Consider the following 15,154-nt stretch of genomic DNA (forward strand, 5'->3'; position numbering starts at 1 on the left):
TTTTTCATTTACATAGTTTGTGACAGATATTTTAACATTTTCAAGGGTGCTTTATATTTTTCTTGGCTCAATTTTTCCCCACTTTTATTTACTGTCTAAGTTATACCTCATTACTTTGTAATGTTTTTCAAAAGTATGGTTGAGGGGTATTTATTTTTCCTTATGAACTGCTTTGTTGATAACCTACCTATAGTTTAGAACTTAATAAATCATGTTAATTTATACTTATCTCAAACCCTTGTGAGATGAGAGTGGACTAGGCATTTAAATGTAAGTTTGAAGAAAAAAGTAGCCCAAGCAATCAGCTTGACCGTGTACCATATCATACCTTAATGATTCTCTAGCAAATATTTATTTGTATCTGTCCAGTAGAGAATATTTTCATGAATTAAGTAATTGCCACCTAAAAAATAACAGAAGAGAGTATGAAAACAAAAAAAAAAATCCATGTCTTTTAAAATGTCTTTTACCATGGTGCTTCTTGGCAAGTATCTTATAAATACGCCAAGTCAGATGTTAAAATTTTTTAAAGCAGCTTTATATTTCCATAGTGTAATATTAGTTTGGGATTTATTTCAGGGCCTTAATGTCTGTCTTTACTTGTCTAGAAGTAGCTTCACTGGCTCCTAACTACTGCCCTGGGGCAGATTCAGATGAAATGTGGTATGTAGCCACACCCAATACTGTTGGCATACTTTCATTGAATCTATTCCCATGGAAGAAACCCAGTTGCAATTTCAGTATTTTTTCATCAAAGAGACCAGAGCTATCATAATTGCTTTCATATCATGTTTCCTTTTTATTATATCATATTTTATATCATATGTTTGCTTTCTACATGTTCTTCAATTGCTTGTGCTTATATAAATTTATAATGCTTTGAATAAACAAAACTATAAATAGTGATGGGATCATTTTATACGGATGTGTAAAATAATATTGTCTGAAGAGCCAAACGAATAAATAACTTTACTCCAAATTTTAATGAGCTATTAAATTTTATTTAAATCACTTTTCCTTTCTACCCAAAAGTAATCATCTTAAGTGTTTTTCCAGTGTCTGAGAACATTAGTGGGACATACAGGTGGAGTATGGTCATCACAAATGAGAGACAACATCATCATTAGTGGATCTACCGATCGGACTCTCAAAGTGTGGAATGCAGAGACTGGAGAATGTATACACACCTTATATGGGCATACTTCCACAGTGCGTTGTATGCATCTTCATGAAAAAAGGTAAGGGAAAATCTTATCGTGGTTGGGACTTCTTCCTCTATTATTTGTGAATTTGGGCCCTTTCTGTATAGAGTTACTGAAATAGTGACAATGAGCTCTTAAATTACATTTAATTATTAGACTTCAGATGGTTCTATTCTAGGAAAGCCATAGTGTTTTGTCTTAAAATTGGGGATTGTCTGTAAGTTTCCTTTTTCATTTGTTAGTGTTGTCGGCTTCCTCTTTGAAGCTCTCTACTCTCTAATCCTTTTTATTGTTCTGTATCTTTGATGACTCATCATGTTCAAGCAGAAATCATTTTTTCTCTCTCTTTTTTTGATATTCTTACTTCTGCAAGTGGGACAAATTCAGGCTTCAAGCATCTGAGCCTTTTAAAATTACCTACCCACCTTACACCCACCCTATCTCTAAGTCTAGGCAAAAGCTGAGGCCTGTGAGTAATTTGTTCTCTCATTCTGAACTAGTGTCACAACTTTCTAACTTGGTCATCTTACATTTTATATGCTGACATACAGTCCTTTTATAATTATGATAGTGTCACTGCCCAGTTCTTAAGTCTTTGTGAGCCTACTGTTGACTAACGAATTAAGGAAGAAATCCTCAATCCAGTTTTCAAAATGGTGTCTGCCAAACTAGATTGCTTGACTTTTTCTTCTCAGTGCCTTTGCTGTTACTTTTATCTCCTCCTGTAAAGCCCTCCTATTAAAATCCTATCTTTCTATTATCTTCATCATACCCCTGTTAAACAAGTGTGATTTCTGCCTCATTTGTCAAAAAAGGTCTCTCTGAAAGGTCCTTACAGTGAATCAATGGCAGTCTTTACCTTTAATTCTGTCTATAGCATCTTCTTATATTAAGAACCATTACATTAAGCAGATTTCACACCAGATTTGTAATATGTTTTCATTGTGTTCCATTGTGTTCTGACTTAAATCTCAACCCTTTAATTTTCTAATTTTTCCAATATGGAAACTGTGGTATTTCTTTTATCTCTTCAGAATGAATGACATAAGGATACCTGAGTTTTCAGCTTTGTTTTGTAATCCAAAAGTGATTACAGTATTTGCATATTGCTCTGGTTTTCAGGAGAGTGTAGCGCTAATGTTGAACCACATGTTTAAGGGATAGCCATTGTTTTTAAAGATGTACATATCTTTAAAGATCCATATCAATATTTTTATAGCCTATTGCATATTTATAAATCTAATCATTAAAAGAATAAGCAGCCTGTGTTTGAGGACATGTCTAAAACTGGTTAATTTTTACTGGAATGTATAGTGTAAACACAAATCTGCAGCTGTTTAAATTCCAAATCCTGACTTGTTTTGTTGTATAACCTTTATTGAATTTTTTACCTAATCACAAGGGAATATATGCATCCATAATTGAAATTTTGGAAAATGGCAAAGAACATAAAGAAGAAAATTTAAATTCTTTAAACTACTACCACCTAGAGTTCTCCCATTAACATTTTATACACATGCCCACATTAACATTTTATTTCTAAAATCAAAATCTTATTGTATATATTTAGAGGCAGCTACTGCTGCTTTTAAAAAAAAATACAGTACAGTGGTTTTCAAACTCAGTCCCACAGAACCTCGAGGTGCTGGAACTAAGGTCCACAGGTCAGGGAACCAAGCATGAGGCATTCTAGGCTTCCCAACTTCCCATTCCCTTATTGTATGTTTATATACCAAGGTTTTACATAGGATTTCTTTTGACAAGAGTTGTTCCTGTGTAAGAAAAAGAAAGCTAAAAAACCTTGACTAAATCTATCATGTTTTCTCATATTATTAAAAATTCTAAACATGGGTTTTTTTGTTTTGTTTTGTTTTTCTGTTTTTCCCTCTGCAGAGTTGTTAGCGGTTCCCGAGATGCCACTCTTAGGGTTTGGGATATTGAGACAGGCCAGTGTTTACATGTTTTGATGGGTCATGTTGCAGCAGTCCGCTGTGTTCAATATGATGGCAGGAGGGTTGTTAGTGGAGCATATGATTTTATGGTAAAGGTGTGGGATCCAGAGACTGAAACCTGTCTACACACGTTGCAGGGGCATACTAATAGAGTCTATTCATTACAGGTAAGATCTCTTATCTCTCCCTTAAATGCTCTCCTGATGAATCATAAGGTTGTTTTACTCAGATAATCGCTGTCAAATTGCTGCTCCAGTACAATCCAAAAAAGATTAACCAGATTATTCTGCTGTTTTTTATATAAATTTCAAAATTATTTAGATGCTTTCAATTTTCTGTGATCTATTTCTCCTCTAAATACAAATATTTGTCTTGTAACCTGACAATTTGGGACTCTAAGGTTTGCTATATTAATTAATGGTTAAATAGTCTCATAGGAGAGTAACCTGGATTTTAAGAAACTCCTTTGCAGAGGATTAATATGGCCCAAAGCTGACCCTTTGCTTTGATAGCTGAAAGTTGATGGACCATGTAATTGTGATTCCATCCCCATTCAAAGTGGAAATAGATCCTTTCTGCATAAAGCACTCTACTGTCCCAGGCCCACTGATTTGTAGTCATAAGGAAGTAAAGTTGACTAAACAGATTTTTTTTTTTTTTTTGGTTTACATTTCAAGCCCATATCCTTGAAAACATTGCCATATTTTAAGATCATTGACTAGATGAATAGGAAGTTTAGAATATGAATCTTGTTTTGTTTCCAGAAAGGCAACATTTTCAATGTAAAAATATTTCCTACAGCCTATATAGTTTATTTATCAGTTATTGCCCATTAATGTTCAGCAAATTAGTACATAATCTTAGTACTGTCAATTCTGTTCTTAGGATATTTGTTTCTTTGTCGAAGGAATATTGTCCATGTCATGAAATATTGACAATATGATCAAGATGTTTGCTAAATTAGAAAAGGTGATGAATTTGGAGGAAGGGAAATTGGCTGCACCTGTTTGTGATATTCTCAGAAGCTTAATGAATATAATATTCTAATTTAAATAACCCCATTTGATTGAGAAAAGAGGTAGCCACATTATTATATAGAAATGATAGATTGTTGTTGACTTTTGGTGTAGCTGGGAAGCTGGAGAAGAGGTGGTATGTAGTTTGCTTTGGATAACAAAATGCCACCTCTTCTGATTCCAGATACAATTATCTTTTGGCACATTTCCTAATTAGCATTAGGTTCTTATAAATGAAATTTTATTTTACACACGGTTTTTAATGGAACTTACTTTTGAACATCACGAAAGTTATCTCTAGCCCTTTTCATGCCTTAAGTGCTGATAAGCACTCCGTTTATCATAAGCTATGTCATTAGTCTTAGCTTCCTAGTGGGAAGGAAAACTCAAATAGCAATTCTCTCAGTTACCCATGATATATAGCTAGGTGGGGCCAGATGATTTGAAAATTAATATATTGTTCATTTTAGGTGCTTTGTTTTCATTTTAAGTTGCTTCTGCATCTAGTTTGAAGCAGCTTGGCATAAAGATGAACCTTTCTGATAGAAAGGTGTGAGAACATACGTTGTAGAATGGCTTGGCATGCACTTTATCCTCATTGCCACTTTACCTTAGTACCTCATTTTGTTCCTGGCATTACCCATTTCCCATCCTCTTCCCCCTTTCCTACTAGGATTAAGGTCAGTAATTGATATGAAGAGCATCCGTACTTCTATTCTAATAAACTGTGTCTTTTGTAGTTTGATGGTATCCATGTGGTGAGTGGATCTCTTGATACATCAATTCGCGTTTGGGATGTGGAGACAGGGAATTGCATTCACACGTTAACAGGGCACCAGTCGTTAACAAGTGGAATGGAACTCAAAGACAATATTCTTGTCTCTGGGAATGCAGATTCTACAGTTAAAATCTGGGATATCAAAACAGGACAGTGTTTACAAACATTGCAAGGTAAGTATTAGTTACGTTTAGTTTTGTTCATTAAAAATGAGATCATTATTCAACGGAAATATGGAGCTTTAGCATTACAAAAAGAGTCAACCTCATACGGAATGATTACTTCAGAAAAGTTTATGCATATTTTCACCCTGACTTACAGAACTAGTCTACTCTTGAGGAAATGTTTTGAACTGTGTTTTTAATATATAATATAAAATTGTTTAATCACTTCCTGCATGTTCAATTGACTCTACTTAACCTTTAAGAACAGTGAGAAGAAAGATCTTGGCTATATCATAGAAGCAACATACTCATTATATTTTTTGATTGGCCATTGCATTTTGAATTTGTAGTCCAATTTTGAAGGGCTACCTTATTGAAAAAAACAAAAGCATCCTTGATAGAAAATTTATTTGGCCTCCTCTTAGTCACGTGCTTAACTGGAATGGAGAGGAATAATAGTGCCTACTAAAATAGAGAAAGAAACAAGTGAAAATCACTAATATTAGATGAGGTACAGCAATGCCTCATGATTAACTTTTTCTATTTGTTATAGCCCTTAGAAAGCGTTTTTTTCTGGGGTGGGGGAGGGGGGGCGGCATCTGATAGGCAACATTGCAGCTTTTTACTCCTTGGTTTTGTCTCTTCTCAGAGTTTTGGAATAGTGACCATTCAGCTTTGAGTGGTTCATAGTGGTGGAGTAATAGATCTCTTAGTGCTCATTTGTCCATCATCAGCAGAATGTATGGAGTTGCACTATCTGCATCCTTACCGAGGAATGCTGTCGTTCACACAGCCAGAAAATAAGACATTTGTCTGGTAGCTAACCAAGCGTCTTGGAAGACAGGCCTCTTGAAAGTTAATGTTTCAGTTACAAATTGCTACCAGATTTTCTTATATCCCTGCTGATCCTAAAATACTGAGGACATAGGTTTCTAAATATGTGTCATTTCAAATGTTGCATTTATTGTATGTTGTAAAGTAGAAGTCTACAAATTATAATGTAACTAACCCATAGCCATTATTTCTAACCAGTAATTAAATTCTTTTGGTTTTTGTCTAGGTCCCAACAAGCATCAGAGTGCTGTGACCTGTTTACAGTTCAACAAGAACTTTGTAATTACCAGCTCAGATGATGGAACTGTAAAACTATGGGACTTGAAAACGGGTGAATTTATTCGAAACCTAGTCACATTGGAGAGTGGGGGGAGTGGGGGAGTCGTGTGGCGGATCAGAGCCTCAAACACAAAGCTGGTGTGTGCAGTTGGGAGTCGGAATGGGACTGAAGAAACCAAGCTGCTGGTGCTGGACTTTGATGTGGACATGAAGTGAATAGCAGAAAAGATGAATTTGTCCAATTGTGTAGACGATATACTCCCTGCCCTTCCCCCTGCAAAAAGAAAAAAGAAAAGAAAAAGAAAAAAATCCCTTGTTCTCAGTGGTGCAGGATGTTGGCTTGGGGCAACAGATTGAAAAGACCTACAGACTAAGAAGGAAAAGAAGAAGAGATGACAAACCATAACTGACAAGAGAGGCGTCTGCTGTCTCATCACATAAAAGGCTTCACTTTTGACTGAGGGCAGCTTTGCAAAATGAGACTTTCTAAATCAAACCAGGTGCAATTATTTCTTTATTTTCTTCTCCAGTGCTCATTGGGCAGTGTTAATGCTGAAACATCATTACAGATTCTGCTAGCCTGTTCTTTTACCACTGACAACTAGACACCTAGAAAGGAACTGCAATAACATCAAAACAAGTACTGGTTGACTTTCTAATTAGAGAGCATCTGCAACAAAAAGTCATTTTTCTGGAGTGAAAAAGCTTAAAAAAATTACTGTGAATTGTTTTTGTACAGTTATCATGAAAACCTTTTTTTTTTTTTTTTTTTTTTTTTTTTTTTTGCCAACCATTGCCAATGTCAATCAATCACAGTATTAGCCTCTGTTTATCTATTTACTGTTGCTTCCATATACATTCTTCAATGCATATGTTGCTCAAAGGTGGCAAGTTGTCCTGGGTTCTGTGAGTCCTGAGATGGATTTAATTCTTGATGCTGGTGCTAGAAGTAGGTCTTCAAATATGGGATTGTTGTCCCACCCCTGTACTGTACTCCCAGTGGCCAAACTTATTTATGCTGCTAAATGAAAGAAAGAAAAAAGCAAATTATTTTTTTTTATTTTTTTTCTGCTGTGACGTTTTAGTCCCAGACTGAATTCCAAATTTGCTCTAGTTTGGTTACGGAAAAAAGACTTTTTGCCACTGAAACTTGAGCCATCTGTGCCTCTAAGAGGCTGAGAATGGAAGAGTTTCAGATAATAAAGAGTGAAGTTTGCCTGCAAGTAAATAATTGAGAGTGTGTGCAAAGCTTATTTTCTTTTATCTGGGCAAAATTTAAAACACATTCCTTGGAACAGAGCTATTACTTGCCTGTTCTGTGGAGAAACTTTTCTTTTTGAGGGCTGTGGTGAATGGATGAACGTACATCGTAAAACTGACAAAATATTTTAAAAATATATAAAACACAAAATTAAAATAAAGTCGCTGGTCAGTCTTAGTGTTTTACAGTATTTGGGAAAACAACTGTTACAGTTTTATTGCTCTGAGTAACTGACAAAGCAGAAACTATTCAGTTTTTGTAGTAAAGGCGTCACATGCAAACAAAATGAATGAAAAAGTCAAATGGTTTGCCTCATTCTCCAAGAGCCACAACTCAAGCTGAACTGTGAAAGTGGTTTAACACTGTATCCTAGGCGATCTTTTTTTCCTCCTTCTGTTTATTTTTTTTGTTTGTTTTATTTATAGTCTGATTTAAAGCAATCAGATTCAAGTTGGTTAATTTTAGTTATGTAACAACCTGACATGATGGAGGAAAACAACCTTTAAAGGGATTGTGTCTATGGTTTGATTCACTTAGAAATTTTATTTTCTTATAACTTAAGTGCAATAAAATGTGTTTTTTCATGTTAGTATGCCTGTTTCTTCCACTGAAGTAATAATCCTTCATTATAAGTATTTAGGATTTGTCTATAATATTTAAATCAGCAAAATCTTGGTTTCTTTGCATCTCCTGCTGTGTGGCATAGAAATCAATACTTCAGACCTGTTTTATACAGCAAAAGTAAGGATAATGTGCTGCAACTGCAAATCTTACTTCTCTCCTAGACTATGAAGGAGGACACTCCACTGTGCTCATCTCTGTAGATTGCATTGGGGTATATAAATATGAAATCTGGTTCCATCAAAGAATCAACAAAACTTTTGTGATAATTACAACTAGAAGCCTTATAAATAACAAATTCATTTTGAAATTTTGACCACATATTAAGTGCTTACCCTCGATACTTTCTGTTCATTCTCTCTCAAGCTCCCACTATCCCTGAGAAGTAGGCACTATTATCTCCCGTTTTAAAGACGAGCAAAAACCTGCAGCTGAGACTGGTTAGGCAATTTGTCGAATCATAGAACTAGCAGAATGCCAGAACTCAAACCCATATTTCCAAAGACTAAATACATGCTGCTCTTTAAGAAAGTTTGACAGACTAAAGCAAGGTTTGAGAGGGAAATAAGCCATTTTTCTGGTACTTTCTGACTCTTCTGTAGCCATTTTGTTCAACAAATCTAAATTTTATAATGTAAGGGGAAAAAATAAAGTTGTTTTTGAAACTGTGTAGTTCTAAAAATATTTAATGTCTCAAATAGGATGTATCTATATATGGATATAGATATATATACACACACACACATACATACATATATATCCAGTAATCTCAACTAACCAGGCCCTAGATGAATATCTAAAAGCTACTAAAAATGGACTCCCCTTTTTCTCATAGTCATAAAGTATGTGTTCTTTACTCATAGGGCAAATCCTGGGCCTCATTCTCCCAAAGCTACTAAATCAGAACATCTGGGGAGTGTGACCCAAGAACCTGCATTTAAACTAGCTCACCAGGTGAGTTGTGGATACTAAAGTTTCAGAACCAATGCTTTAGATACCATTCCTGTACATTTGGTTATTTGGTTTATTAGTCCACAGCAAATTACAGACACAAAAATAACAAGGAAAAGTGACAGGGTAAAGGAAATAAAAAACAAAAAACTAACTGGTTAAATGCAAGGCAAAAATCCTACTAGGCCGTGAGGTGCAGGGTCTTTAGAGTAAACCAGGTTACAGCCCAAACCATGACTACCGTTCACATTGATGACCGTGAATTGTCAAGAAAAAGTTGTAATTCTATTTGATAGTTCTTGAAACCGCTTGATTGTTTCATAAGAGCATATAAATGAGGCTTAACTATAATTGAAGAGAAACATCCATTTTTGGAACTTTAGAGAATAGAATGAGTTCACAGGCTTTGCAAACAAATAGCCCTGAATTCGTATCTCAGTTCTAATATGGTCTAGTTATGGGGACCTTTATCATGTTTCTTGACCTCGTATTTCTTCATTTAAGATTGTAGAGGATACCTGTCTCCTAAGGTTATTATAAAGATTAGGTGAAATGTAAAGCACATAGCATACCGATGGCATTTACAGCTTGGTAAATGGTAGCTTCTATTAAAAATTTTTAAGTAAATAGACCCAGAGAACTTTTTATATTTGAGAATTGAATGTATTTGTGACTCATTCAGATTATGTAATAAAAATAGAAGACACACACACACACACAGAGCAATCCATTCTTTTAAGTGGAGCCACCTAGATTCTCATTTGAGTCTTAAAGAAACCTTGTGAGATAGACCGGTATTGAGCACCTAACAGTGGTGTTGTATATACAGTCATCCCTCAGGATTTAGGGAGGATTGGTTTTAGGATCCCCCCAGCCTCTCTCCCGTGGATATCAAAATTCATGGATGCTCAAGTCACTGATATAAAATGGAATAGTATTTGCATGTAATATAGGCAAATCCTCCCGTATGCTTTAAATTGTATCTAGATTACTTATAATACCTGAGACAATGTAAATACTATGTAAATAGTTATACTGTATTGTTTAGGGAATCATGACAAGGGAAAAAGTCTGTACATATTTAATACAGACATAACCACCCTTTTTTTTTCCAAATACTTTTGATTCTCGTTTGGTTGAATCCGTGGATGCAGAACCCACAAATAATAGAGGGATGACTGTGTTTAAGTGTTCATTAAACATCATTTTAAGAATAAATGAATAATCTTTATTACAGTACATCTTTGCTTGAAGGGAAAACGTTAGCATCCTTCTACAGGAATCAAAATATTGTAGTTAAAAAAAAAGGTCACAGAGAGCTCCATTTTGTGGCCTTTTTAATGAAAAACTTTACCACCTTATATAACTGTACATTTTTAAATCTTCATAACAGATTAGGCACTCTTCATATTTAGATGTTACAAGTTCCCAAATATCAAACATTGCCTGAAACTAAGGCTGAAATTAGGACACAAAAGTAACTCATAAAAGCCAGTAGCAGGTACTTAGTATACTTGTTGAATTGAGCAAAGAGAGTTGATTATCTCATTATTTTTTATTAGAATTGTTTATAATTTTGACACTTTGAAACCCCTTTACCAAGATTCAATTACCACAGCTATTTCATTAGTTTGCAACAGCTAATGCCTACCAAATGGTTAAGTAAATGTTTCAACCCACCTTATTTGTTTCATTTCAAAATAGTAATTGACATTTTGTTATTTGTATTAACTGCTTTGAGCCATTTTCTCTACCGGCTTTGAGCTAGTCTGTTGTAAAACTCTTCTAGTTCCTTGAATTGATTAGAGGCTACAGAAGACCTCTGTGCTTTTCTCTTCTCTAAAGTGAAATGGGGATCAAAGGTAGCTTTCCCAGACCCAGCTGAGCCCTGGTTTTCTGTACATTTCTCCCTGAGAGACACATTGCACACTGTGAAACAAAGGTACGGAGGTGGAGGAGAGAGGACATCTCAGAGGTGCCTGCCCGCTACTGTCCTTGCCCCTGTGACTCCCTCTATTCCATGTTGAAACCAGAAATATGAAGCTCCGTTGCTTTGCATAGCAGAAATAGATTCACATTACATTTTTTTCTGATTGATTCCTTCCAGGAGAAGGAAAGTTTTTGAAATATTTCTCCCCAATCAATACCACCCTCAGACACAGCTTCGTTTTCATTCTTTTAGTCATCCTCGGCCCCAGTAAAAATCAGAATTGTAACCTATACTCCTTCAGGTTCATCAGCCAGTAAAGGATCCAGCCTTGTCCCTTATGGCAATTGGAAGAGAACCTCCTATTTTGCAGTGCCATTTGTAATTCTAATAGTAGAAGTAGCTTAGGGTTGCTAATAAATAAGTTCGAATAAATGCTTCTGACACAGATTGTTTTAATGTTCTCTGCCTTACTGCATTTTGAAGATGGCTTTTGTTTATGTGTGTATGTGTTTACACATACACACACACAAATGCACAAGAATATATTGGAAACTCAGAATAAGCCTCATGTTCTTATTGAGTCATACCATCATTCCTTTAGGCCTCTTTTTTTCATCTATCAAAAGTAAAGAATGGCCATAAAGGGAAGGAGTTGGTGGCCAAGAGGAGACTTCCTAGAATTCCTCTCCATGATAGATTAGTGGCCTCCATGTCTGAAGAGGATGTGTGTGTGATGTTCCTGGAGTCCTGCATCAAGCAACCATGTGGTAGTTTGAAAAGTTGATGCACAATTTTTTATTTGGGCATTTTCTGCTGCCCAGGAGATGGATATGAAGTTAGATCCAAAGTAGCTGCACCCAGCTCCTTTTCTGGGGAGTGCCTAGTCATTGCTTTGAATTGCAAACAACATAGCAAGATGTGACATTGTTGACTAACCAACATGTCCCATCCATTCAGTTAATACTAATGATGCCCAAATGAGTGAGGTTCTTGCCAACTTTGTCCCCTGCCACCTTCTCTTTCTAGGTTGAATGAGACAAAAAATTTCAAGGATTCTTCAGGGAAAGGAAAAGCATCAAAAGCTGAAAGGATTCAGAATGCACCTTTCACCAGAGCATGAAGTATAAACAAATTCTAGATCCAGTTCCTAGGAAGACTCATTGCTGAGACAAAAAGCCTGGCGACTTCCCAATTTGCAATTGGGTATAAAAATAGCAGAGTTTCTATTTCAGATGATCTGATTCTCCACAGGATTCTTAAGGACAAGGAGCCACTGAGTGGACATTTTGATGTTTCATTCTTTCCTTTCGAATATCTGTGATGGCAAAACCTACGAAGGCTGTTTGGATTCTGTTTTACTTCAGCAGCCATGCTCTGCAAGTAAAATTACTTTGAAGCCACTTGCAAATCAAAGATTCAAATGTAATGGACCACAAAAGTATATTGCCAATCTACCCTCTTCCAGGAGGCCCATCGATTATAAAAGAGACATTAAACCCTGCTACTCACCTAGAGGGGAAGCTTATTTGCAAGGCTTTTTAAACTTACGTTACAGCCCCTAAGAATTCATCAGACCCTTATTCCTTACTAAATGTAGTTAGAAAAACTATGAGTCTTTTCAATTTAAGTATGTTGTCCACTCCTTTAAAGGGAGTTTGAACAGCTTAAATACATCCAGCAAGAACAGAGTATGGTATAGAGATAAAGAGTAAAACCACATACATCTCTGGTCAAGGTTGGATCTGGGTTTCGGGAGCCTAACGCTTACAAACTTAAGGACTCTCTTTAAGAAAAAATAAAATTAGATCCAAAAATAAACATTTAGAATGAGAAAGATGATAAATTACTGAAGCCTAGGAAATGCAGATCCTTCTGAGATATATATATATCTCAGGGCTTAGGGTTGCTGATAAATGAATTTGAATAAATCCTTCTGACACAGATGTCCCCCCATAAGGGACAAGGCTGGATCCTTTACTGGCTGATGAACCTGAGGGAGTATAGGTTACAATTCTGATTTTTATTGGGGCCGGGGATGACTAAAAGAATGAAAACGAAGCTGTGTCTGAGGGTGGTATTGATTGGGGAGAAATATTTCAAAAACTTAGATGTAATGTGAATCTATTTCTGCTATGCAAAGCAACGGAGCTTCATATTTCTGGTTTCAACATGAAAATATATATATATATATATATATATATATATATATATATATATATATATATATATTTTTTTTTTTTTTTTTTTTTTTTTTTTTTTTTTGAGATAGAGTCTTGCTCTGTGGCCCAGGATGGATGGAGTGTAGTGATATGAATCTCGGCTAACTGCAACCTCCACCTCCTGGGTTCAAGCAATTCTCCTGCATCAGCCTCCTGAGTAGCTGGGATTACAGGTGTGCACCACCAAGTCTGGCTAATTTTTTGTATTTTAGTAGAGACAGGACTTCACTATGTTGCCCCCAGGGTAGTCTCAAACTGAGCTCAGGCTCAGATAATCCGCCTGCCTTCATCTTCCAAAGTGTTAGGATTACAGGTGTGAGCCACCGAGTAAGATCTCTTTAGGCAATTACCAGAAATGCTTCAGATTGCAGCCTAGCTTCTCTAGCCCACCTGAAATACTACAACTCCCAGCAACCCCTAGCTCTCCCAAGGATCTGTTAAATGAGGGCCTCAAGATTAGCTTAATCAGTTTCAACATGAATCCATGTCTGCCTGTCTCAACTTCTGTGTTCTACCCCATCTATAAATGAGGTAACATGAGGACTACATAAGACAATGTATGTAAAGCACTTGGCATAGTGCCTGGCACATAGTATTTGTTAAAGGGCTGTTTGTTGTTATTACCTGTAATAAACTATCGTAGCTAACTGCCATTGTGCACGTAACACTTAGCATAGCTCTAAGTATTTTTATATTATTAATATTCTCAAGTATCCCATGGTTTACTATTATTAATACAAAGTCTCATTTCACAGGTAAGAAAACTGAGACACAAAGATGTCAAGTTACTTGCTCAAGGACACACTTAAGAGAAAAAAAAGGAGGGCTGACATGTGTGGTGGCTCACACCTATAATCCCAGCACTTTGGGAGGCCAAGGCAGGAGGATCACCCTGGAGTTCAAGACCAGCCTGGCCAACATGGCGAAACCCTATCAATACTAAAAATACAAAAATTAGCAGGGCGCGGTGGTAGGTGCCTGTAATCCCAGCTACTTGGGAGGCTGAGCCAGGAGAATCACTTGACCCCAGGAGGTGGAGGTTGCAGTGAGCCGAGATCACATCACTGCCTGGGCAACAAGAGAGAAACTCTGTCTCAAAAAAAAAAAAAAAAAAAAAAAAAAAAAAAAAATATATATATATATATATATATATATATGTATGTATGTATGTATGCAATCCAGTCTAAAATGACAAATTATTTCTTTCTCTCCAAAGAACCTATTTCAATTGAGAAATCTAAAAAGCAGGACCCCAAAAAGGAAGCAGCAGAAGAGAATTGAGTAGACAAAAGATTTCATCAACTTTGGATGTAGGAAAACAGATGTAGGAGTGGATTACTCTAGTTGAGTAGAGTAGAAAAGCCACTATCTAATGTGCCCAGAAAGGGGGACACAAATGAGAAGCGAGCTAATTCCTTTTCTGTGAAAGGCAAAGGTAAGACAGGAGCTGAAAACTGGGGGACTAGCTGAAAGGAAGAACACATGGAATAGTTGGAGTCCTACATCCTTTTCTCAGCCAGGGAACCACATCTGTGTTACCCCCTATCCCATTACCCACCTCACCCGACCCTTCACTGAGCACACAGGCACAGGAGAGGCTCAGAAACAAAAATGGAGATTACATTCTCCCTAACCCTCTCCCAGAATGCCAACAATCTGAAATATACCAAAGGATTCTTTCCCAGAGAAGTGAACAACCTGAGAGAAAAAGTCTCTAGATACTGGCATTTTATTAGAGGACTCCTTCAGTGAAACTGCTGGCTCCCCACCCAATCAGAGAAGAAATTTCTCATTCTAAGAGCCCCAGCCATACAGAGCTTCCCATTCACTTTTTAGCATCTGTCTCTAAAATATGAACAGATAGTCAAGAATCAAGAACATTTGAGAAAAGACGCTGATTTAAAAGACTAAGCAAGCCAAAAACCCATGGAATAAACTTTGAGAAAG

General features: G+C 36.3%; 2 protein-coding genes and 1 pseudogene across 10 annotated transcripts in view; 2 read left to right on the forward strand and 1 right to left on the reverse strand.

Annotated features, from left to right (window-relative positions):
* FBXW7 (F-box and WD repeat domain containing 7) overlaps positions 1–8,075 on the forward strand; it is a 209,966-nt gene extending 201,891 nt beyond the window's left edge. For all 8 annotated transcript variants that reach the window (XM_050791070.1, XM_050791063.1, XM_050791064.1 and 5 more), the window contains 4 exons: positions 1,057–1,238; positions 3,096–3,321; positions 4,911–5,121; positions 6,173–8,075. In XM_050791070.1, coding sequence (XP_050647027.1) covers positions 1,057–1,238; positions 3,096–3,321; positions 4,911–5,121; positions 6,173–6,441 — 888 coding nt within the window. In that variant the 3' untranslated portion in view covers positions 6,442–8,075. The remainder of the gene's footprint in view (positions 1–1,056; positions 1,239–3,095; positions 3,322–4,910; positions 5,122–6,172) is intronic.
* Positions 1–15,154, forward strand: part of LOC126954972 (peptidyl-prolyl cis-trans isomerase FKBP1A) — a 1,061,339-nt gene that overhangs the window by 726,563 nt on the left and 319,622 nt on the right. The gene's annotated exons all lie outside the window — the stretch shown is intronic.
* Positions 1–15,154, reverse strand: part of LOC126954384 (uncharacterized) — a 545,369-nt pseudogene that overhangs the window by 205,041 nt on the left and 325,174 nt on the right. The window lies entirely within an intron of this gene.

Source organism: Macaca thibetana, chromosome 5 (assembly GCF_024542745.1).
Source record: "Macaca thibetana thibetana isolate TM-01 chromosome 5, ASM2454274v1, whole genome shotgun sequence".
Taxonomy (NCBI): Eukaryota; Metazoa; Chordata; class Mammalia; order Primates; family Cercopithecidae; genus Macaca; species Macaca thibetana.